Below are 25,877 nucleotides of genomic sequence, written 5' to 3' on the forward strand. Positions count from 1 at the left end.
ATAAACTTTTATCTGGTTACAGTAACTTTGCCTACTGTATAATAATTTATAATCTTCAAATTTTCTTTTTCTAAGTTGATAGTGAAAGACAGGGAAGCCTGGCGTGCTGCATTCTGTGGGGTCGCAGAGTTGGACACAACTTAGTGACTGAATAACAACAACCCTTAAGTTTGTATTGATGTCCTCTAGAGATGGCAGAGTGAACATTTTTATTTTATTCTCTCTCCCTCACTAATGGCAGACATTGATCATCAATCATCATATTCTTTCTCAGTCTCCAACCTGGATATTGTTTTAATAGCCTTATCATTGCACTTCAATAAGCCACCACCAGTTTGGAACCTATTTGCCATCGCCAATCTATTTTCATTTTACTAGCTCAATCATTATTATTTTGTGGAATATTTAACTTAATGAAAGTTTACCCTTATAGATACTTTTCTTTTTTAGAAGTGAAGTGGTTTTATTTTTTTTATTTATTTTTTTTTTTAGTGGTTTTATTTTTAAGTGTGTGTTATAAGGAATCAAATGAGACTATTCAGTAAGCCTTTGTCCTTCCTGAATGGAATGTAGAAAAATAAAAGAATGGGAAGCAGAAATTCTTAGCAGTTGTGCCCATAATAAATAATCCTTGAACATTAACAAAGGATAACAGTTATCTTTGAATATACATTATAAACAAAGTAGTAACTAGCTGAAGTAACATAAAAAGTGTGTTGATGAAATTGAAGAAAAAGATTTTCATGGCTGGAACCTCTAGGAGGGGTTTAAAGGAATAACACATTACCAGCATTTTAATGAATCATTTCTGTTTTGCTGACATCATTTCTCACTGATGTCAGATTTGTGATTTGGCACCAAGTGTGTGCTAGTAAATTTTTTTTTTTAATATCCTCAGAACAGGCTCAGTATGAATGAAAATACAATTAAGAAAAACCTCACGAGTCTTTATAAATAGGGATTGCATGAATCTCATTAAAACTAATTATTTCTCAAAGAGGACTGTTGTCATATAAAAAAAACTTTGATTCTTGTTTTTTGCACTTCAAAAGCAGTATTTAAAAATAATAATTTTATGTAAACTCTAAAAAATACTGTTTCAAGAACCTAGACTTTCATGGCAACCCACTCCAGTGTTCTTGCCTGGAGAATCCCAGGGACGGGGCAACCTGGTGGGCTGCCGTCTATGGGGTCACACAGAGTCAGACATGACTGAAGCGACTTAGCAGCAGCAGCAGCAGCAGACTTTCATGAAGCCCTCTCTTTGGAGGTAAAACAGTGTGATATAACTTCATCAATTCTTACTTTTTTGGGGAAATACATTAGGACAGAAAACTTTTTTCTTTTGAAAGTAGTATGTGCTTATGTTTTAACAACAGAATTGTAGAAGTGTTGAAAGTATGTCATGAAAGTGCCCATCTTTCCCTGAAAACCCAGGGTAACCACTGTGATCATTTTGGTATGTGTCCTGTCACTCCTTTGGGTTCCAGTTTAAGTGTACACAGGACTACCGCATTTGAATAGTATTCCCTGGAGCTGGGCAATGGGATGTGTACATTCCTATTAATATAGTGTAGGTTTATGTATTTGGATTCAAACCATAAAGTTACCAAACTCAGAATGAACTAAAAATGAAATGTTAACCCTCCATAATACCTCCCCTCCCCTCCTCTGCTCACATTTACATTGTAGGCTTTCTGAGAGAAAATTGTATTTTGTAGACTGTTTTTTGCTTATTCATTTTCTCTCATAAGCAACCCATGGTGGAAGATACAGCAGGTAGCAATGAGTTGTTGTTTATTAAATTTTATGATCACTGTCCTTGAAATAATTTGTCCATGTTTTAGATACTCTAATTGTCCTTAGCATTATCTATATTTCCAACCAAATTAAAATAGAAACTGAGAAGAGACTAAAAGTATGTATAAAGCTTCTAGAACAAAAAATAGAGAATATCTTTATGAACTGTTTTTTGTGTATGGAAAGATTTCTCAGAGAAACTACAAGGTTCTAAACAAAAGAAAAATATGATATATTGAATTTTATAAAAATTTAAAGTTGTTGATTATCAAAGCACATTGGAAATGGAAAGGCAAGTTGTACATCGGCAGCAAATATCTGACAAAGGACTCATACCCAGAATATATAAAAGATTCCTTTAGATCAGTAATGAAAAAGACAATCCAGTTGGGGGATAAAATGAGCCAGTAACTTAGACATTTCACAAAAGAAAGTATAAAAATGACTAATAAACAAATGAAGGACTAGAATTTAAAAAAAGCCCGACAGTGCCAAATGTTGGTCAGACTGTGGAGCAACTGAAACTCGTAAAATGTGGTAGGATGTGGACTAGAACAGCCACTCTGGGAGGGTGTTCAGTAGTTTCTCACAGAGATAGTATCCACCCACCCCTATCTACTCTGTGACCTAGCAGTTCTACTCCTAGCTATTATTTACTCAAGGGAGTGAACGCATATGTCCCCAAAAAAGACTTGCTCAAGAATGTTTATGCACTTTGTTCATAATAACCCCAAACTGTAAAATCCCAAATATCCATCAAAGAAGAATGGGTCAGTGATGGTATATTCATACAACAGAATAATAATTGGAATAAAAAGAATGAACTAGTGATACATGTTACACCATGGATAAATTTAAAAAAAAAATAAGTGAAGGCAGTCAGTTAAAAAAAATGCATACTTCATGATTGCATTGAAAAGAAATTAAAGAACAAGGCCAAACTAATATATGGTAATAGTAGTAGCTACCTGAGAGCTTGGTGGGGCTTTGCTGCAAATGGGCATGAGGGAATTTTCTGGGATGGAAAAAGTGTCCTATATTTTGATTGGAATTGTTGTTACAGAATTCATAGAATTGTATACCTGAGATCTATGTATTTCACTACATGTAAATTTTGCCTCATTTTAAAGAAAAATCCAAAAGTACAAATTGAGAAAGGTCCAGGAATATAGAAGATAAACAGGGTAAAAGAGACAGGAGTGAAAGGGTCTGTAACATACCACTTTTTCTTGTAATATTATTTATAGTTCAGTAGAAGTCTTCATAGCAGAATCAGTGCTTCCTGGGTTGGTTGAAGTAGTGGGTTAAAAAAAAGAATTAGGAAAAGTTACACATACCTTAAATATTTACATATGAAGTACTAGAATCAGATCTATAGGGTTAATTAACAACCACTGCCCCATGGCAAGGGTTCATAATCTTATGCCATGTATCTTGTAGACAGACTGTTGAAGTTTATGTACTGTTTCTTAGAATGATTTAAATTGATAAAATTAAATTCATAGGATTATAAATATGCCTATTAGTTTTGATTGTAAGTGGTTATAAAATATTTTAAAATATATAATAATAGTTATTAACACATTTAAATCTATTGACAGGTCTAATGTTAATTATGCAGTGTTGATTGTAAATAATATTTTGTTATCTTCAAAAACCATAATGTGACATCAGTTAGTGATAAAGTTTTAAGTACTGCTTGATTGACTGTGAAACATATTTTTTCACATTCAAGTTTATGGACTCTTCTTCCCCCCGCCCCCCCCCCCCCCCCAATCCAGCCACATGTCTTCATTCTCCTATACTTCCAGTAGTTATATTGTAATTTTGATTTTATCAATATTGAGTTTTTATGTCATAACTAGATAAATGTCATTTATAGTTAAACCCATTTGCATGCAGAGTTCCAAAGAATAGCAAGGAGAGATAAGAAAGCCTTCCTCAGTGATCAGTGCAAAGAAATAGAGGAAAACAATAAAATTGGAAAGACTAGAGATCTCTTCAAGAAAATTAGAGATACCAAGGGAATATTTCATGCAAAGATAGGCTCAATAAAGGACAAAAATGGTAAGGACCCAACAGAAGCAGAAGATATTAAGAAGAGGTGGCCAGAATACACGGAAGAACTGTACAAAAAAGATATTCACGACCCAGATAATCAAGATGGTGTGATCACTCACCTAGAGCCAGACATCCTGGAATATGAAGTCAAGTGGGCCATGGGAAGCATCACTATGAACAAAGCTAGTGGAGGTGATGGAATTCCAGTTGAGCTATTTCAAATCCTGAAAGATGATGCTGTGAAAGTGCTGCAGTCATTATGCCAGCATATTTGGAAAACACAGCAGTGGCCACAGGACTGGAAAAGGTCAGTTTTCATTCCAGTCCCAAAGAAAGGCAATGCCAGAAATGCTCAAACTACTGCACAATTGCATTTATCTCACACACTAACAAAGCAGTGCTCAAAATTCTCCAAGCCAGGCTTTAGCAATACGTGAACCGTAAACTTGCAGATGTTCAAGATGGTTTTAGAAAAGGTAGAGGAACCAGAGACCAAATTACCAACATCCGTTGGGTGATTAAAAAAGCAAGAGAGTTCCAGAAAGCATCTGTTTCTGCTTTATTGACTATATTAAAGTGTTTGACTGTGTGGATCACAACAAACTGTGGAAAATTCTGAAAGAGATGGAAATATCATACCACCTGACCTGCGTCTTGAGAAATCTGTATGCAGGTCAGGAAGCAACAGTTAGAACTGGACATGGAACAACAGACTGGTTCCAAATAGGAAAAGGAGTATGTCAAGACTGTATATTGTCACCCTGTTTGTTTAACTTATATGCACAGTACATCATGAGAAACGCTGGGCTAGGTGAAGCACAGGCTGGAATCAAGATTGCCGGGAAATGTATCAGTAACCCCAGATATGCAGATGACACCACCCTTATGGCAGAAAGTGAAGAAGAACTGAAGAGCCTCTTGATGAAAGTGAAAGAGGAGAGTGAAGAAGTTGCTTAAAGCTCAACATTCAAAAAACTAAGATCATGGCATCTGGTCCCATCACTTCATGGCAAATAGATGGGGAAACAGTGACTGACTTTATTTTTTGGAGCTCCAAAATCACTGCAGATGGTGACTGTAGCCATGAAATTAAAAGACGCTTGCTCCTTGGAAGAAAAGCTATGACCAACCTAGATAGCATATTAAAAAGCAGAGACATTACTTTGTCAACAAAAGTCCATCTAGTCAAGGTCACGGTTTTTCCAGTGGTCATGTATGGATGTGAGAGTTGGACTATAAAGAAAGCTAAGCACTGAAGAATTGATGCTTTTGAACTGGTGTTGGAGAAGACTCTTGAGAGTCCCTTGGACTGCAACGAGATCCAGCCAGTCCATCCTGAAGGAGATCAGTCCTGGGTGTTCATTGGAAGGACTGTTGTTGAAGCTGAAACTCCAGTCTTTTGGCCACCTGATGTGAGGAGCTGACTCATTGGAAAAGACCCTGATGCTGGGAGGGATTGAGGGCAGGAGGAGAAGGGGAGAACAGCGGATGAGATGGTTGGATGGCATCACCGGCTCAATGGACATGAGTTTGGGTGGACTCTGGGAGTTGGTGATGGACAGGGAAGCCTGGTGTGCTGCAGTCCATGGAGTCACAAAGAGTTGGACACGACTGAGCGACTGAGCTCAACATAAACGATATAGTATATTATAGCTGTTTTTTTCTACACATTTTGTTTTCCCTTCTTCCTCCCTTTCTCCTCCTCTTGCTCTCTCTTATTTAGTCTCTGCATTCTTAACTTTAATTTGTCCCTGAACTTACCCCTGAGTTTAAATGTCTGGAAATGTTTGAGGACATTTGGCGTTATATCAATTTCATCTTCTTCAGGAACCTTCTGATCGTCCCTAAACTGGCTTAGTTGTTCTCTGAGCTTGTTGTATGACTGACTACTTGAGTTGTTCCTTCACGATTCATTCAGGGATTCTCTGTTTTTTGTTTTCTTCTCATGAGTTGAATTCTTCAGTTTCTGGAACTTGTCATCTTTTTTCATAGGTATCCCACCCTTGTCCTGGTAGAACACATTTTCTTGTAATTTTCTCATAATTTCCTGAGCAAGAGAATATGTGGAAATCAAAATTATTTGAGCATTTGCTTATTTAAAAATGCCTTTATTAGATTCACACTTGTTTTATAGTGTATCTAGCTATGGAATTCTAGACTAGGAATAATGTAAAGCCAGAAAGTTTTGTCTAATTGTTTTCTAGCTGCTGGTGTTGCCATTTAAAAGAATGAAGTTATTCTGATTCCAGATTTTTTTTTTAATGAAACCTGATTGAGGCAGTTTCTAGGATCTTAGGTTTATCTCTTCAATATTCCGAAACTTCGCTAAAATATGTATGCCTTTATTTGGGTCTGTTTTAGTTTTTTGTTTTTTTTTTTAATACTCATTATACCGTTTCAGTTTGGAAATTCATGATCTTCAGTTTGTGGTCTTTTTCTTGAATTATTTCATGGATTTTTTTCTCTGGGATACCTATGCATATGTTGCATCTCCTAGATTTTAGGTCTTTTAAAGTCGTCTCTTCTGTTTTCCATTTGTTCTTCTATTTATTCTATTTCCTCAGCCTTACAAATTTCTAATCCCTCTGTTACTTACCTCACAGGATTTGATAAGTTTATATGCATAAAGTATCTAAAATAGTGCCTGGCATATAAAGTGTTGGCTGTAATTGTTATTTAGTTTCATAACTAGTTGTTGAGAGTGAGGTCTTTGGTGTTGGTTTTTGACATAGTAGCTGTATGACCTCGGTCAAGTCCTATAATTTCTTTTACCTGCTTCCTTCATCTGTAAAATGTGAATAAGCTCTACCTCTCAGATCTTTGTGAGCATCAAATAAGGATATGTATGTGAAAATGTCTAATACACTGTACAAAACTAGTACTTATTACTTGCATCTTTCAAATATCAAATGTTTTTAGTTTGAAAGAAATGATGACTGAATTACCAGGATTATTTTTAAGATTACTAGATTGCATGTGACTCAAGAAAATGAATAAGCTAGGTAACTTGAGCTAAATGCTAATAATGCTTTTTAAAGAAGTTATTTCTTAACACAACTTCATTATGTTAGGCTAAAGAGAGATTATGAAAATATTCATTTTATGAAAAGCTATGGCTTTACTTCAGATTGTATAAATCTGTGTAATGTAATAATTATATAAGAAGGAGCTGCTTACTAGCTTAAACCCATGGAGGGAATATTTACTGGAGTTTATTTATTTTTCTTAAATTACATTTGAGATTAGCAAAAATAGAATCTGTCTTTGGTTTCTCTCATAGTATTAATGTAATTTCAAATGTTAGCTCATTTTTGTTAATGGTGGCTTTTTGTTTGTTTGTTTTGTTTTAAGGTTTTTGGATTCAAAGCATAAAAACCATTACAAGATATACAATCTGTAAGTATGTTTTCTTGTTTGTATGCTTGCAAATATCTTCTAAAATAACTATTGAGTGAAAGTTGTTTCCTTGTTAGAGTGAAGTAGAGTTAAAGATAAAATTTAACAATTGTATTCCTATTACAATTAGTTCAAGAAGTCTTGATTGAGAGCATTGTTAGGTCATTTAGAAAGTATAGTGATGAGGTAAAACAGTGTCAGCACAGATTCATGTTGCTTGATCTGCTTTAAATGACTTGGCATCTAGCCCGTCTTTGCGCCCATAACCATGTGGTAACTGGAAGTGTAATTCACACAGAGCTTCTATTAAAGCGTCAATGCCATCTTCTATGGAGGGATGCTTCTAATATAATTTTGTTCTGTGTCTCTAGGTCAATTGACTGAAAAAGTTATTAGTATATTGTCTAACTGTAATATAAGATAAATAAGTTACCTAAAATTGTTAAAATGGCTGGTTCTTCTTGTTTGAGGCAGGGGTGTAAGGATTGCCTCTTGATTCAGCTAGCTGACCTTATCTTTAACTTTTCCTTTTTTCTTTTGACTTTTGTGAGTAGAAATGTGGAAAAGAAGGAAAAGAAGGAAAGAAAAATGTGAGGAAAATATTAATATCTTACCATTTTTGCCCTTGACCATTTTTTCTTCCCTAAATATTGACCATTTTCTAATTCTAAAAATGATATATAAAATGTGGTATGTTTCTACATGGCTTTTATTTTTCCTGTGTGATATGTATAAATTGTGCATTGGAAAAAATTTTAATACCAAGTTATATATACTCTCCACTATTTTAATTTCTGTAGAGTTTATCAGATGTAAGAAGAATATTCTTTTCTAGAGTGGGCTTTCAAATATTCACCAAAAAAATTAAAGCATCTCTGTGCCTTATTGGCTTATGGCATGTTGCTTTTTTATCTTTAATTTAGTGATCTTTGTGCTCTGATAAGACTTAAGAAGATCTGAGAGTGACATAGGCGTGGGTGTTGTTTCTCTTAGTTGTAAAATGATTTCCTCAGATCCACAAAGAAGCAGACATTTACTGAGTGCCTGTTACATGTTGGACATTCTAAAACGTTAGCTAGTGCAGAGGTGAATAAGATGTTGTTCCAGCCCTCAAGTAATTAGTCTAATGTGAAAAGTAGACAAAGTATTACAGAAGAGGTACTCTTGTATAGAAGAGAGCTATATGGACAACAGTCAAAATAGTGATTGCCTGTTATGGGGAAGATTTCATAAAGAACAGAATGCTTGAGCTGAGGTGAAAAGAATCATGAAGGTTGATCAGGCTTAGGAGGAGGGAAAATGGTATTGTAGGCCTAGAAAATGGCATGTGAGAAGCTTGCTGGTGTAATACTGTCTAGGAATATGGCAGTAATTATGCTAGATTTGGTCCATTATGGTCAGATTATGGTGTGTGGAGGGTGCAGTGGTATTAAAATAATAAAATGAAAGAAAGTAACAGGTGCTGTAGAAATTTAGTTTAGGTGGGTCCCAGTTTACAAATGATCTGTGCATATATCTTTCTCTTTTCTGGATTAACCTCTTCTGCAACAACTTTTGTTGCAGGTGCCAGAGGTTTTTATGTGGAGGGAAATAAGTCACAGAGTTTTGTAGGTTTTGAATAAACGGATTTAGAATTTAAGTTTAAAAAAAAAAAGAGGTCATGAACTGTCAAAAGCTAGAGTTCACTAAATGAGTCATTTTGGATTTAGACTCTGAGGATTGAGCATCTAGAGCCCCAGAAGGAAGGGTTTAACATTATATCCAAAGAAAAGAAAGGAAATACTTTTCATTCCTGTATGCAGTGGCTTCCTGCTTCCAGAATTTAGAACTTAGGTTTGTACTGTCAGTATTGTGGGTCACTTGTGTTATTTGGTTAAAGTTGGCATTGGGATCTAGCCTGGAAACTTGATTGCCTGTTTGTATATCCAAACATTGGACTCTCAAGTTAATGAATTGTCTCATTATTAGTTGAGAGTAGCTTTTGGTGCACATATTTTAACTCCCTTATTCCCCCATCCATTTAATGGAATCATAGAATTGGAAAGTACCTGAAAGAGATCATTTAGTTCAACCTTCTCATTTTGCAGATGGGGAATCTGAGGCCTAGAGAAGTTAAGTGAGTTGAACAAGGTCACACAGGTACATATGTTAGCAGACCATCCATTGTTGATACCAATATTCCCTTTCTGGTTTTTTTGTTTGTTTGTTTTAACCTCCCCAAATTTTACTTCAGAAGTTTCTAGAACTACCAAGTTATAGCATGTTTTGATTTCTGACATCATTTTTCAATCTTCTTTACCTATCCCTGTTTATATTTCTGGCTCTGGGTAAGTGGGTCTGATAAGTAGCAGATGTTTCTATTTTGTTTCTTTTATTTTTAGGATATTAATAACATGTGATATATGTCTTTAAAACCATTTGTAAGTGGAAAGATCTTAAAATACTTGCACTTAACATACCTGTATTCAATAGTATATTAAATTTTTTTATGGCAACTATGACATATGTGGATGAAGATGAGTTCTTAACATGGACTTTCTAATAATTGACTGTCTGTTTATATTTCTATATTATTAGACATTCAGTAAGGTTATTTTAAGAAAGGACAGAATTAGACTCAAATCGTTAACCAAATTCAGATATACTTGGTGAATTAGTACATTAATCAATTCATTTTGTGCAAGTGTGTGTATTTCATCTTTGTATGTTCCTCTGTAATCTATCTTCTGAGGCGGGTAAGGTGAGGAGGGGTAAGATAGGGTATAAAGAGATAATATAGTTCTTGCCTTTGAGGAAGTTAAATGTTCCTCAGATACTAATTTTTAAAAGGTTGACTATTTCATCATATATTCTCTTTAACATACAACTCTCCATCTTTTTGTGGTAAACCTTTAGCTGTTACTAATTTTTATCTATTAAGTTTTCTTTTGTAAGATAGGGATAGCTCTGTTGAAGAAAGTAAAGAAGAGACCTACATGCCTAGCTGAATCTGTGGCAAGTCTCACTTCTCTGGAAACTTCTCCTATTAATCTTATCCCTATCTTCATTTTCTGCTGCTTCATAAAAACTCTTTCAGTGTATCTTCATTTTTTTATCTCGTAAAAGCCAAAGGAGATGATGATTTTTAAAAGATGTCTTTTGAGTTCTATTTATAAGGAAGCATAAAGGGTTAAATCTTCCTAACACTTGTCTTGGTCAAATCCCATTTCCCATTCATGTATGTTCAATTTTGGTTTGTTTTGTAAAACTTGTCCTATCACTAAAATACCACAAAAAATTGATAAGGAATAGTGTGTGTGTGTATTTGTGCAGTTATCAGAGAAGCTTTAATTGAGGGTCTTCTTTTTTACCCTACTAACTTCTCCCCAGATCACTTTATCCCTACCAGACCCAGTATATGTTTTCACATACTCCCTATCCATACTTGTAGAGATTTTTGCAATTTTTTTTGTCATGTTTTCATTATCACTGTTTGTTGGTTCTGTTATGCCAAATAATGCTCTTGTAGGAATGCTGACTTTGACTAAAATTTGTTATTGTTTTCTAAACTGTTTTATATTCTTTGTTTTATGTGAAAGTGTGAAACAGTACTGAGAAAAGTTCAGCTTTTGTAATCAGAAGTGCTGGGCTCTTCCATTTATATATTGTGGTTTGGGGCAAGTTTTGTAATGCTCTTCTAAATCTTAGCATTCTTATATATAAAAGAGATAATATTAACTATTATATGATTGTGAGGATGAATTTGCAAACATGGAATCTTGTTTGTAAGGTATGCACATCTAGTAGACATTTAGTAGCTCATGGTTTTCACTTTCCCTCTGTTTTTTTCCTGTTAACGATATTACTTGAGAATCAAAGTATGAAGGTAGTCATAGTGTTTGAGCTGCTGAAAAAGTATGGGAATTTTATAGATAACTGAAGTTGTATGAAATTCAAAATGTTTATTTTTGTTTTGCTGTCATGAGACCAGTTTCTTAGAATTGTTTCCTGGCATATAGTGCTCCCCTTGTCTCCTAAGCCCTATCTTTACATGATTCCTTATAAAATATTCCATTATGGACTCTTTGGCTTCGCTGGTAGCTCAGATGGTAAAGATTTGCCTACAATGTAGGAGACCTGGGTTTGATCCCTAGGTCGGGAAGATCCCCTGGAGAAGGAAATGGCAACCCACTCTAGTATTCTTGCCTGGAGGATTCCATGGATGAAGGAGCCTGGCAGGCTGCAGTCCATGGGGTCGCAGAGTCAGACACAACTGAGCAACTAACACTGACTTTCATTTTTCATGGATTGTTCACTATTGACCATACTCCTCTTTAATCTGTACCAAAGACAGTGTAAAATGGTACTATTTTCATGGTTAGTTCTCTTCTTTATGTCATTTTAAAAAAATATAAGTGAATATGAAATTGTTTAGCAAGGATGTGTATATATGCATATCATTATTAAATAAATTTTCTTTCTAGCAAACTCAGTATACTGAATTACAATATCCTAAAATGGGAAAACTTGGTTTTCAGTGGTAGTATAAAAGCTGATTTGTTTCAGATCTAACCAGTTAAAAATTAGTGGATTGCAGTTTGCTTAGAGTTATTTCAACTTTCATGTGTATTTTTTTTTTTTTTTTTGCCACAACCACAAAGCTTGTGGGATATTAGTTCCCCGACGAGGGGTTGAACCTGGGCTCTCGGCAGTGAGAGCGCCATCCTAACCACGTGATTGCCAGGGGACTCCCTCTCTTCATGTGGATTTCATTTTAAAAACTGTTTAAAATAAAAGAACTTTACAGATATCCTCAGGATTTTTAAATGTAAAACACAGGTCCATAACTGCTTATTTGAAACTCTTTGAACTAGTTTTGTTTCAGCATTCAGAGTTTTTCAGTTTTTTAAGAAAATTAACATGGAAATATATATTTTGTATTACATAACACCCCCGCAGGATTATTTGGGGATTTTGCAGTGGTGGTTTAAAAGGCTTTATTTGTTTTAAAGTGCTAACCTGGTTTGACTAGTGGTTGGAGTTACCAGGATGCTGCTGACCACAAACTTTAATGTATGGAATCCCTTTCTGAGCCTGTAAGTGTGGCCTGTTAATCATGAGTCAGCCAGTGCATGATAGCAAATGTGTGACTACTGGTAAAAAGACAAATTTTAGCATGCAGTAAATATGCTAAGTCAATGTTTTTCTCTATTGATTTTACTTACTACCTTTTCATTACTCTCAGACTTTAATTAAAATTTACAACCTGAGAGATTATTGAAAAAGATGACCTTTGGCTTATCTACCAAGGGAAAGATCAGGTTTAAAATAACTGAGTAAATGTTGTGTTGGAGTAGATTAGCATCATTCACTTTCATTCTTTGCTTTAAATTTGCCCCTACTTTTTTTTTTTAACTGTTTTAACATACATCTTTTATAATAGTTTGAGAAAACTATGTATGCTTAACTATAAGGCAAAGATAAAATTGAAACTAGTTAGTTATTTACACATACATGTGAAATAAAAAAAAGTCCTTTAGCATGTATAATATTCATAAAGGAAATGGTGAAGGTGTGGATGCAGGTGAATTTGCCCTGTTTTATATTAGTGACATTACAAGTTTTGTAACCAAATGTATAAGCTCTGATTGTACACTTAGCATTTTAAACCTAGATTTCCTTAATTGTAAACTGTGGATTAAAGAATGGTACCTACTTCATAGGATTCTTAGGATTAAAAGAAGTAGTTAAGATATTTAACATAATGCCTGGTACATTATAAAGGTTCAGAAAATATTTTTTTACTGTTATACTTTTTTTCCTCAAGTGCACAGGATAATTTTAAATCAAATTAAAATTTTTCTTTTAGATGTGCTGAAAGACATTATGATACCGCCAAATTTAATTGCAGAGGTAAGTATAGGTACACTTTTGAAGCCAACAGTCTAAATTTTACTGTCATACCAATAATGAATAATCTCAAGTATTAAGTGACATATTTATCTTAAAGATGATCTTAGAAAATTTGAAACTAATTTTGCTGTTGTGTTTTTGGAAACAAGTGTCATGTAAATGAGGGAGACTATAACTGAATTAACTGAAAACTGGGAAAAATTTATAGACTAACAGAATAAAGAAAGGGTTATATCTGTGGTTTGAGGCGTTTGACGTAATAGTAAGAGATTACAGGGAGAAAGGAGAATGACTTAATTCTATAATGGAACACGACCTGCACAGTGGAAAAAGGGTATAATGAAATGTAGATAAAAGGAGCCTGATAGATGAGAGCAAGAACTGCTTTAAGTGAGTTTTTCTCCAGGTGTAGCATATTTTATCTCAGAGTCCACAAAAACTTTCATTTGTGTTTGTGGCACTCTTAGAACGACTAGAGACCGGGAACATTGAGAAGCTAATGTATTTGCTATTGTTCCTTCCTAAATATTTAGGACAGACTTTCAAACAGTTGGTTTAAGAATTCAGAAGTGCTAATAACTGAGAGCTAGGGTAGATTTATTACTAAGAATGTTTCATTTTTAGTGGATTTTTGCTATTTACTGGTCAAAGAGTGTTTTAATCGAGCCTTATCCACCTTTGGATAGACATTTAACAAGTTTTCCTGGATATTTTTGTATGCCACTGGGGAAATGAAGATAAATGGTGGCTCAGCTAGGCAGATGACTAAATCAAAGCTGTCCTGAGACTCCCTGTAGTAGCAGTCACTGTCTGAAGAGCTGTTCTGTCATACCAAAGGCTTAATTGAGTGTATCTGTGTCACATTATGAATGATTTGGTTGAAGATATAAAAGACATACTTTTCACATATATAAATGACACAGAGGATAATTAGTTGAATGTTGTAAGGATTTTTATAGAGTGGAACCTAGGCAGAGACCAATAAGATAAAATTTAAGTGATGTATTTAAAGTCTTATTTCTAAGAAAAAATTTTTTTAAAACCTCAACCCCAACTATGGGGAACAGAGAAGTTTTGAGTTCTTATAACTTATGTGAAAAGTCCTGAAACTTTACTTGATAAACTTTGCTACAGTTGTATACATTATAAAAAAAAATTTTTTTTAGTGTCTTTTGTAAATGTCTTTAGAGTTGTGTGTATGCAACAGTTACATTTTCAAGACCATCTTTAAAACCACATGCTTGGCCTTTTTGTTAAAGCATAAAATGCAGTCTTTTGCACTGCTGATTTATTAGTGTTATGTACTTTCTTTGGAATACATACTTTGTGATAATGCAGTGTTATAGATATTACAGTTCCTTCTGCTAGAAAATGTATTGCGAGTCCTGATAAGAGGCTATGTGATGTTTCATTGTGAGTTTACCTCTTCCTCTGTTATGCTGTGACCTCTGATATGTTGCTCCTCCATTGCCTCCATCATGAAGTGAGGAAAACAATACTTGACTTACCTTTCTAATGGATAAATTTGAGTTAATGAGAGATTATTTTCTGTTCAAAAATTAGAAAATTACCAGACAATAAATTCTTTTTCTTTATGGTTCGGATATTTTTAAACTATTTATATGCAACATTTCTAAAGTTAACCTACTTGTAATAAGCAATTCAAGTGAAATTATTTTCTTATTCTGAGGTCATTTTTTTATCACAGTTGCACAGTATCCCTTTGAAGACCATAATCCACCACAGTTAGAACTTATCAAGCCCTTTTGTGAAGATCTTGACCAATGGCTAAGTGAGGATGACAATCATGTTGCAGCGATTCACTGTAAAGCTGGAAAGGGACGAACTGGTGTAATGATTTGTGCATATTTGTTACATCGGGGCAAATTTTTAAAGGCACAAGAGGCCCTAGATTTCTACGGGGAAGTAAGGACCAGAGACAAAAAGGTAAGTTATCTTTGATTTTTTTTTTCCTTCTGTCTTCTTAGATTTGAGAATTTATTGGAAAATAAATTTTTACAAAGATAGTTGGTAACCCTTATTTTCCTTCCTCTAAACATTTAAGTCAGTATGATACCTTAACTTTCATACGAGCAAATGGCAGATTCATTCAGTTTTTCTGTTCATGCCTGCATTTTCATATCATGCTAGCAGATCTTACCTATTAACAGGATTGCAAAGTTTGGTCTCATGAAATCTTTACAAAGCATTTTAAAAAGTAGCACATTGATCAAAAGTAAGATTTATATTTCTGAAACCTGCTTGAAAATACAATGTTTTTGGATAATAACTTGGATGCCATTACTTAGTAAAGTGTGATCTTTTCTTTTATAATACATAAAGATTATTTTTTGATTTGAATATTTGTAAGTGAAATTATAATTAAGATTAGTCAAAGGTTCTTATTCAGAAAACTAAAGGCTGCTAAAAATCATTGACAAATTTGTGTAATACATATGAAAGCAAAAAGCGAACTCTTGGGAGAATTTTTACAGTGATTTTCAAGGAATTTATTTCTTTAGATAGTAAGTATGACAAAACATGTTTACATTTCTTTCAAAGGGAGTTTGTACATTTCTGTCTCCAAGAAAGGAAAAAAACCAAACTACTTCAGATAGATAGGGAAAAGAGAGCTCTATTGAGGAAGACCTCTGAACTTTATGTGAAAATTTATTATAGTTTTAATAATTGTTACAATGAGGAGGGCTTTCTTCAAGTTTAAACTAGTTCCTTTTTAATTTAACTTCAAAACAGAGACATAGGTGGTCATAACCTATCATTTTCAGCTGGATAGTTGCATTGATTTTGTTCCTTTACTTCTTCCTCACTTGTTTTATTTGTTGTTACTTTTTTGAATTATATTTAAAGATACCAAAGCATGGTTTATTGATGATAGTTTGCAAAATTGAATCTTACTGTTAATGCATGATTTGGTGAATATTGATTATAATAACTTGCTGTACATTTCTGTATACTGCGTGTACCGTGGAATGATAGCACTAAAATGAATTCCAGAGCAGAGGACCTGAGATGTTTATTTTGGTTCATTCTTTCTTCATGTAGAGGGGAACAGCTGCTTTTACTGATTGAAAGTATAGAAGGTAAATTTTTCTGTACTTAAGTGAGTAAGTGTAGGACAGCACAAGGGAAAGAGACTGAAGGAGAAGAAAAGCTAGAGAGATGGGTCAAATTAAAGTACAGTCACCGAAGCAGTGGTAGAAATTTAAAACAGGGTTGATGAACACCACACATTTCGGTCTTTGAAAAGAAAGAAGGTAAAAAGAATTTAAAAATAGAAAACTTGTAATGTGAAGCCAGAACTAGCTTTCAGGTCAGTTCAGTCACTCAGTCGTGTCTGACTCTTCGCAAACCGGTGGATCGCAGCATTCGAGGCTTCCCTGTCTATCTCCATCTCCTGGAGTTTACCCAAACTCATGTCCATTGGGTCGGTGATGCCATCCAGCCATCTCTCTGTCGTCCCCTTCTTCTCCTACCCTCAATCTTTCCCAGCATTAGGGTCTTTTCCAGTGAGTCAGCTCTTCGCACCAGGTGGCTAAAGGATTGGAGTTTAGCTTCAACATCAGTCCTTCCAGTGAACACCCAGGACTGATCTCCTTGCTGTCCAAGGGACTCTCAAGAGTCTTCTCCAACACCACAGTTCAAAAGCATCAATTCTTCAGCGCTCAGCTTTCTTTATAGTCCAACTCTCACATCCATACATGACTACTGGAAAAACCATGACCTTGACTAGATGGACTTTTGTTGACAAAGTAATGTCTCTGCTTTTTAATATGCTATCTAGGTTGGTCATAGCTTTTCTTCCAAGGAGCAAGCGTCTTTTGATTTCATGGCTGCAGTCACCATCTGCAGTGATTTTGGAGCCCAAAAAATAAAGTCAGTCACTGTTTCCCCATCTATTTGCCATGAAGTGATGGGATCAGGTGCCATGATCTTAGTTTTATGAATGTTGAGCTTTAAGCCAACTTCTTCACTCTCCTCTTTCACTTTCATCAAGAGGCTCTTCAGTTCTTCTTCACTTTCTGCCATAAGGGTGGTGTCATCTGCCTATCAGGTTATTGATATTTTTCCCGGCAATCTTTATTCCAGCTTGTGCTTCATAGAACTAGCTTTAAGTTAGGGACTTTTAAACTATTTACATTATATACCTTTTTAAAATTATGAAAAAAAAAAAAAAAAACCTAAATATTCCCGAATTATGTTTCACTTTTTTATGCCAGAATCAGTGGCCACTGCTTGAGAGTAATGAATAAATCCGAGTGGTACAGATTAAGCAAAATTAAACTTTGGTTTTCTGCTCAGTAGTAAATTTCGTGAAAGAGTCCTACTATTTAGTCTTTAAATAACACATTGAAACTATGCCATTGTCTTTGACTTGGCAATTTTTATGTCATTTTTGATATCCAGTTAGCTTTGACTTTGTTCTTGGTGAAAACAAATGCTCAGAACCCTATCTCATGAAAGAATGAAAGAGTAAACTGGAATCTTTTTTTTTTTTTAGGTAGGCTTGTGTTAGCAAATAAGAATTCTCTAAAACTCTTCAGATAAATTCATGTTGCGTCATTTTCTTTGCCATCTAGTTATTGAGATCATTTTTGGCAAGATCCTGCATCTGTTAGGAAGGAAAGGATTATGACTCCACAGTTTTGTTTCAATATTGGAGAGTTAAACTGTGTTAATGAATTTGTGTATTATGCAGGTAAAAGTCTAGCTATAGTATTTGTCTTCCTAAAGCCAGTGAACTTATTTAATGTGTAGCAAAGAATTGCATAGATGCTACCACTTCTTGATAAAAACCTCTTAAGAATCCTTTATTTAAAGTCCTGACTTTCCTGAATTTGGCAACTCTCTCAACAGTAGATTTTTTTTGTGACAAATCCTCTTGCACAGTCTGTGATTCAAAACTTGGCTTTTGTGAAGCAGTAGGATACTTTCACAACAGTAGATAAGCTTTCTCTTGGGATTAATGGTAGAGTCTTACACATCAATGCATTCTGGTGAACACAGGATGGAGTCACAGTGACAGGTAGAGCTTCTGATTTTACCAGAGCTGTAAAACCATATGTTTTGCTAGGCATTAAGGTGTACTCTCTGTCTACAGAATAATGAGATTGCTTCAGAAGCCTTTTTCTGGGCCAAGAAACTTCACCGTTTTGAAAATGTCAATGTCCTCTGAAGTTTCCAAAAAGGACTCCAAATCAGGAGTTATTGTTTGTGTCACTATGCATGTATTTGATGAAAACTAGTAGCTGGCTAAGCTGAGACATCATATGCTGAAGAGAAGTGGCATCTCCAGTCCTTTCATGACCTGCTTCATACTTTTCAGGTTTTTTTTGGAATGGGAAAAATTGTTTGATAGAGGTACTACAACAGTCTTACTTTTTCTGTTGCAATCTACAAGTATGACCTCATCTAATGGTTAGAAATAATAATATATATAATAATATATTTTTAACTTTTAAAAATGTGTCTTTTATCATAAGAAAACTTAGTGGAAAATAAAAATAAGAGAGCTTAGAAAAATAAACTTTCTCTTATCATAAGAAAACTTAGTGGAGCATATTAAAGCTGATGTTATATAACTGTGGAATTTTTTTCCAGAGAAATAAGTATCTTATAATAAATATAATTAATTATCCAAAGTGGTTTTATTCTTGAAACATCTGCTAAGAGATTTATCCTCTTAGCAGTATTTTAGGTTGAGTCTATGAATTTGAATTTTTGAAATTGTGAACCACAATTATAGAAGATATATGTATTTTATCAGTTTTGCAGTTTGTGTAGGATTAATTTTATTAGAACTGTCTTTAATGTTCTTTTGCTTGTATCCTTAACCGTCTTGAGCTGTCAGGGAAGCCCAATTTTAACTACAGAGAAACACTAAGATACTGAAGAAAGTTATGTCCTTGTGACATTTTTATAGGAGCAAAATATTTCTTCTCCTCCTCTTCCCCTTCCCCTCCATCTTCCCTACCCTCTCTTCCATGCTGCTCCTCCCAACTCCTCCCCGTTGATTTGAAGAAAGAGGAGCTAGTTGTCCTGTTTTTGTTTTAAGATTTATAGACTTTGCAGAGACTCTCCTCAGATTAATCTAGTGCAGTCTTGCCATTTTTCTTGGTATACTTGGTACAAATTAGATGGCAGAGTGGTGGGTGCCTCTTTACCATAAAGTATGCAGTTAGTAATACCCAAATAATACTTGAGGGTTTGATTGTTGCAGAGAAGTCGAAGTACAACTGATCACCTGTTACTTAAAAAAAGTAAGAGAAAGTAGGATAACTACTTGAGGGAAGACTCTTTTATTCAGTAATTTATAAGAAAGCAACCATGTTATTACTTTTCTAGGAATCATTTCTTTGCATATTTGGTCTTTACCTTATGAGCACATGGCAAAAAGTCTAAAATGAGGTGTTGATGGTTCCCACTCAAATAAAGCTTCTAGGATTGCTTCCCGTCTAGTCTATGCCTTACCCTATTTGCATTTGTACTTACATTTCAGAATTAAAATAGATAACCATATTTATTACCAACTATGAATTGAATTAAAATGCCCTACCAATACTGGTAAGTGTATATTTTGGAAAGATGCCCCACATTTCTGAATTCAGAGAGATAAACTTCTGTTCCATGACAAACATACCAAAACCTCTGCTACTCCTCTCTTTCTTTTGTCTTCTCCCTTCTAGAGTGGTGGCAGATTAAGTATGCATTAATACTTACTTTCTTTAACTTTTAGGAAAAAATTTTGAGGTTTTGATTTTCTTTTGGAGAAGGTTTGTTTTCAAAGCAGTTTTATTAAAGTTCTTGTGTGTTGTTATCTCTCTACATGAATTCATTAGCTTATCTTTAATGAAGACTTCTATCTTCTAGAAGTAATAGATACTTTATTCTGAGTGACCCCAAGAAGAGGAAATTTTCTAGTTTCTCTGAGGAATGAATTTGTGTGCTAGTATAATCAGGTTATTTTTTTCTAGTCTTATTTATTAAGTTTCCCCATATGGTAACCTAATGAAAATGTCTCATCTTTTCATTTCAAGCAAAGTAAGCTATAATTATCCTCTTTTTTGGCTTAATAAAGCTCTGACTGTAAGGTTTTTATTTTTTATAACACAGTAATTCTCCTGGGCTAAACTGTGTTTCACTAATACATGGTATTTAAACCTGTTATCCAATCTATATATGCATAAAGTTGTAAAATTATTATACCTTGAAGAATCTTTTGTTGTTTAGTCACTAAGTCATGTCTGACTCTTTTGTAACCTCATGGACCAGAAACCCCCAGGCTCCTCTGTCTATGGGATTTCCCAGGCAAGAATACTGGAGTGGGTTGCCATTTCCTCCTCCAGAGGATCTTGCTGACCAGGGATCAAACCCTTGTCTCATGCGTTGGCAGGTGGTTTCTTTACCACTGAGCCGTGAAGAATCTTAGCAATTATGTAATTCAGAACCCATTTAATATAAATGGTAAAACAGATTTGCAAAGATCATTTTCCCCTGGTCATTTAGTCTATGTAATAACTGAAAACCATATCTCTTAACCTCAAATCCAATATTCTTTCTACTGTACTATGTTCTCCTATCCAAGTTAGTTTTATTATTTTAATCCCCAAAGCCAAAGTAAAAATAGAAATTTTTAAAAAGGAAAAAAGAAGTGTATTTTAATATATTAGAACCTTTTCAGTTTCAAGTCACAGAAACCCAACTCAAAATAGCTTAAACATAAGGAGACATTTATTGGCTTTTATAAACCTAGAAACTCTGACCTGGATCTAGATGTTTAACATATGTCAGAAATCTGTCTCTCAACTCTCTTTTTTCATCTTTCTATACATTTATTTTAGGCAGACTCTTCACAAGTAATGGCAAGGTAGTAGCTCCAGGTTAATGTGCTGTCTACTTTAGCAACTGCAGTGGGACGAGAGCTACAATTCAAGCAAAAATTTCTAGATTAGGTTCTAGTTTACCTGAATTCGGGTATGTATCTATCCTTAACCAGACATTCTGGCCAGAGGCTTGGGGCATATATCCAAAGCTGAAGACTAGGCCCCACGTCTTTCTCCCCCCATGTCACAGGGAAAGAGAGAGAGAGCATCCCAAAGGGGAGAGGATGCTACACAGAGAGCAATGTTGCTCTCTTCCCATTGCAGTTGCCAAAGTAGACAGCATATAAACCTGGAGCTACACAAAGAAAAAAATAGCAGTTTTCTGTTTCATATTATTCTCAAGGATTCTGTGGTTAATGTACCACTGTTCAGCACACTGTTTATAATTAGTTTCATAGAACTGAAGCACAGTAATACTCTAAACTTTGGAAGTTTTTTTGTCAGTGGGAAAAACAAGAGCTCTGAGAGGTTGTGATGTCTTTCAGTTTGCATAGCTAGTATGCATTCTGTTAGAAAACCCAGGACATAGGAGTGAAAAAAATTAGACTCTTACTTAGGTTCAGATCTTGTTTTTGAACAAAACAAAAACAAAAGTGATTATGTACATTAGGACTGTTTTCTTATCCTTAAAATAGAAGAGATCTATCTTGTAAAGTGGTTGTAGTTTTAGGGATATATGTAGCTTAATATACAATAACTTGTGTCCTTGGGGTTGCACAGAGTCGGACACAACTGAGCATCTGAACATACACTATTATATGATGTCATTGTAATAATCACCATTCTTAAGAGCCATATTTCTCCCTTTTTTGAATTACTTTCCTGTAATAATCTTACTGTGATCACTCTGAAACATGGGTTTCCAAATTTTTAAGCAAACAGTGTCATGTTAAAACATTTACATTGTTTCTGAGTTTAGATGTGCTAGTGAGTAGTTTACTGAGGAAGAAAATTACCTTTTAAACTGAGGAATCTAGATTGTAAATTCATCTTGAAGAAGATGATATAAGAGGGTTGATGCACAGCAAAATGGGTAAAACTGGACCAAGAATACCATTTTATATTAACACAGAGCACACTCCACAATGCAGACTTAGCAATGATGGAGTGTTAAACATAACATCACAATATATTAAGCGAAAACTGTAAGAAATTAGAAAAATTGATAGCAGTGCCAGTAGAAATCTTCTTAACGTACTTGAAGATCGTACGTGTGTGCTCCTTTCCTCAGTCATGTCCGAGTCTTTGTAACCCCGGGTACTGCAGCCCACCAGGCTCCTCTATCCATGGGGTACTCCAGGTAAGAATACTGGAGTGCCATTGCTGTTTCCTCCTCTAGGGGATCTTCTGGACCCAGGGATCAAACCCGTGTCTCCTGCATTGGCAAGCAGATTCTTTACCACTGAGCAACCTAGGAAGCCCTCACTTGAAGATCAGGAAAATACAAAATAAGAAGATATGTAGATTCCTTGAATAATATAATAAAATCCCATAAAATATATTTGTTTTCTCATTAAAAAAAGTTATCAGTACTAATAATTCATTAGGCCAGCCATAAAAATCTCACCTCCAAGTAGAAATATATAAGCCCCATCCCTTTGTTATAATTCAGTAGAATGAGAAAATTTGTTAAAATGTTTAATCAAACTCAATCAACTATTTGGAAACTTAAAAACTCTTTTTTTTATTTTTTATTTTTTTCCATTTATTTTTATTCATTGGAGGCTAATTACTTTACAGTATTGTAGTGGTTTTTGCCATACATTGACATGAATCAGCCATGGATTTACGTGTGTTCCCCATCCCGATCCCCCCTCCCACCTCCCTCCCCATCCCATCCCTCTGGGTCTTCCCAGTGCACCAGCCCTGAGCACCCGTCTCATGCATCCAACCTGGGCTGGTGATCTGTTTCACCCTTGATAGTATACTTGTTTCAATGCTGTTCTTTCTGAACATCCCTCCCTCACCTTCTCCCACAGAGTCTAAAAGTCTGTTCTGTACACCTGTGTCTCTTTTTCTGTTTTGCATATAGGGTTATCATTACCATCTTTTTAAATTCCATATATATGCGTTAGTATACTGTATTGGTCTTTATCTTTCTGGCTTACTTCACTGTGTATAATGGGCTCCAGTTTCATCCATCTCATTAGAACTGATTCAAATGAATTCTTTTTAATGGCTGAGTAATATTCCATGGTGTATATGTACCACAGCTTCCTTATCCATTCGTCTGCTGATGGGCATCTAGGTTGCTTCCATGTCCTGGCTATTATAAACAGTGCTGCAATGAACATTGGGGCACACGTGTCTCTTTCAGATCTGGTTTCCTCAGTGTGTATGCCCAGCAGTGGGATTGCTGGGTCATATGGCAGTTCTATTTTGGAAACTTAAAAACACTTAAATAATTTTGGGTCATTGAGGAAATAGAAATTCATATTAGGTGTTATTAAGATAATAGCAAATTGGAGAGAGATAGATTAATAAAGATGAAAATGTAAATTTATGAGTTAGCAAACAGTAAGCCATTTGAACTAATAAATCCAAACACTGATTGTTAAAAAATGCCATTAAAATCAATACATCTTTTTGGAAGCCAATCAAAGGAAAAAGAAAAGAGAAAACAGAAAAATCACAGGTTTGAGAAAGGAGATAGAACTACAGTGTGAAAGTGATATTAAAAATTATATTCAGATCTATGCTAATGAATTTGAAAATGTCAGTGGAAAATGGACAGTTTTTTAAAATTTATTTTAATTGGAGGCTAATTACTTTACAGTATTGTGGTGGTTTTTGCCATACATTGACATGAGTCAGCCACAGGTGTACATGTGTCCCCCATCCCAAACCCCCCTCCCACCTCCCTTCCCATCCCATCCCTCTGGATTGTCGCAGTGCACCGGCTTTGAGTGCCCTGTTTCATGCTTTGAACTTGCACTGGTCATCTGTTTCACATATGGTAATATACATGTTTCAGTGCTATTCTCACAAATCATCCCACCCTTGCCTTCTCCCACAGAGTCCAAAAAGTCTGTTCTTTATATCTGTGTCTCTTTCACTGTCTTGCCTATAGGGTCGTCATTACCATCTTTCTAAATTCCATATAGATGCGTTAATATACTGTATTCGTGTTTTTCTTTCTGACTTCCTCTGTATAATAGGCTCTGGTTTCATCCACATCATCAGAGCTGACTCAAATGTGTTCTTTTTAATAGCTGAGTAATATTCCATTGTGTATATGTACCACAGCTTTATTAATAAGCATGTTATCATAAATGTTTCAAGGTGAAATGCAAAGTCTGAATAGACCCTCTTAAGAGTGAAAATGTGTAGGAGTCTTTAAGAAGTAGGTACCAGATTTGTATTTCAGCCTGCTATTATAACTTGAAGCATCAAATAATTATGTTATTTAAATTGGTCCAGGTATTGGAAGGGATGTAACTTCCCAGAGGACTGCTCACATTGCCCTCCTACCTCAGTGTGATAAGGATAACATTGTTAAAACCAGAAAGCATAATACAGGGGAGGTTAAATAGTTTGGCCAAAAGTAAGAGTATGTGGAAGGGAGTTGTGAGACATAAGAGTAGAAAATGAATTTGAACTGTATTTTTATGTTTGTTAAAAAATTATGGGCTTCCCTGGTGGCTCAGTGGTAAAGAATCTGCCTGCCAAGCAGGAGACGCAGGTTTGATTCCTGGGTTAGGAAGATTCCCTGGACAAGGAAATGGCAACCCACTCCAGTATCCTTGCCTGGGAAATCCCATGGACAGAGGAGCCTGGGATTGTGGAAGAGTCGGACACAACGTAGTAACTAAACAACAAACATGAAGAATTATAGTGTTTGATAAATTTGTTCTTATTTGGGGAGACACTGGGAAGCCATTTAACATTTTGAATTAATTGTTTATGTGATTAATCTTATATTTTTGTCAAATTAAAAGTGTGTTTCCTTTGCTCTATGATAGTGATGGTATTAGAAGAGATTTGGCCCTCAGATGCTGGAGAAAATAGTAAGTTGAGTAATTAACAGAGGCTGGTCCATGGCAAGACTATGAAAGCTTCACCTCTGATATATTGTTGTTTTTTACACGCTTGTGAGATTTCCAGCTTGAAATGTCCAGCCATGTGAATTCTGGACTGGAAGTGAGGAGTGAAATCATATTGAGAGACACAGTTTTTGGAGTTAATGTGTAAGGTTTATAATTAAACTACTGAAGTAGATGGGGAAACAGTGGAAACAGTGGCTGACTTTATTTTTCTGGGCTCCAAAAGCACTGCAGATGGTGATTGCAGCCATGAAATTAAAAGACGCTTACTCCTTGGAAGGAAAGTTATGACCAACCTAAACAGCATATTAAAAAGCAGAGACATTACTTTGTCAACAAAAGTCTGTCTACGTCTAGTTAAGGCTATGGTTTTTTCCAGTAGTCATGTATGGATGTGAGAGTTGGACTGTAAAGAAAACTGAACGCTGAAGAATTGATGCTTTTGAACTGTGATGTTGGAGAAGACTCTTGAGAGTCCTTTGGACTGCAAGGAGATCCAACCAGTCCATCCTAAAGGAGATCAGTCCTGGGTGTTCATTGGAAGGACTGATGTTGAAGCTGAAAACTCCAGTCTTTTGGCCACCTGATGTGAGGAGCAGACTCATTGGAAAAGACCCTGATGCTGGGAAAGATTGAGGGCAAGAGAAGGGGATGACAGAGGATGAGATGGTTGGATGGCATCACCAACTCAATGGTTTGGGTGAACTCTGGGAGTTGGTGATGGACAGGGAGGCCTGGCGTGCTGCGGTTCATGGGGTCGCAAATAGACACGACTGAGCGACTG

The 25,877-nt window shown here is 35.3% G+C and overlaps 1 protein-coding gene across 2 annotated transcripts in view; it reads left to right on the forward strand.

Moving 5' to 3' along the window:
• PTEN (phosphatase and tensin homolog) overlaps positions 1–25,877 on the forward strand; it is a 99,529-nt gene that overhangs the window by 55,886 nt on the left and 17,766 nt on the right. For both annotated transcript variants that reach the window (XM_043926808.1, XM_043926807.1), the window contains exons 3-5: positions 7,213–7,257; positions 13,106–13,149; positions 14,858–15,096. In XM_043926808.1, the coding sequence (XP_043782743.1) occupies positions 7,213–7,257; positions 13,106–13,149; positions 14,858–15,096 (328 nt within the window). The remainder of the gene's footprint in view (positions 1–7,212; positions 7,258–13,105; positions 13,150–14,857; positions 15,097–25,877) is intronic.

This window comes from Cervus elaphus, chromosome 15 (genome assembly GCF_910594005.1).
Source record: "Cervus elaphus chromosome 15, mCerEla1.1, whole genome shotgun sequence".
In the NCBI taxonomy this organism is placed as follows: Eukaryota; Metazoa; Chordata; class Mammalia; order Artiodactyla; family Cervidae; genus Cervus; species Cervus elaphus.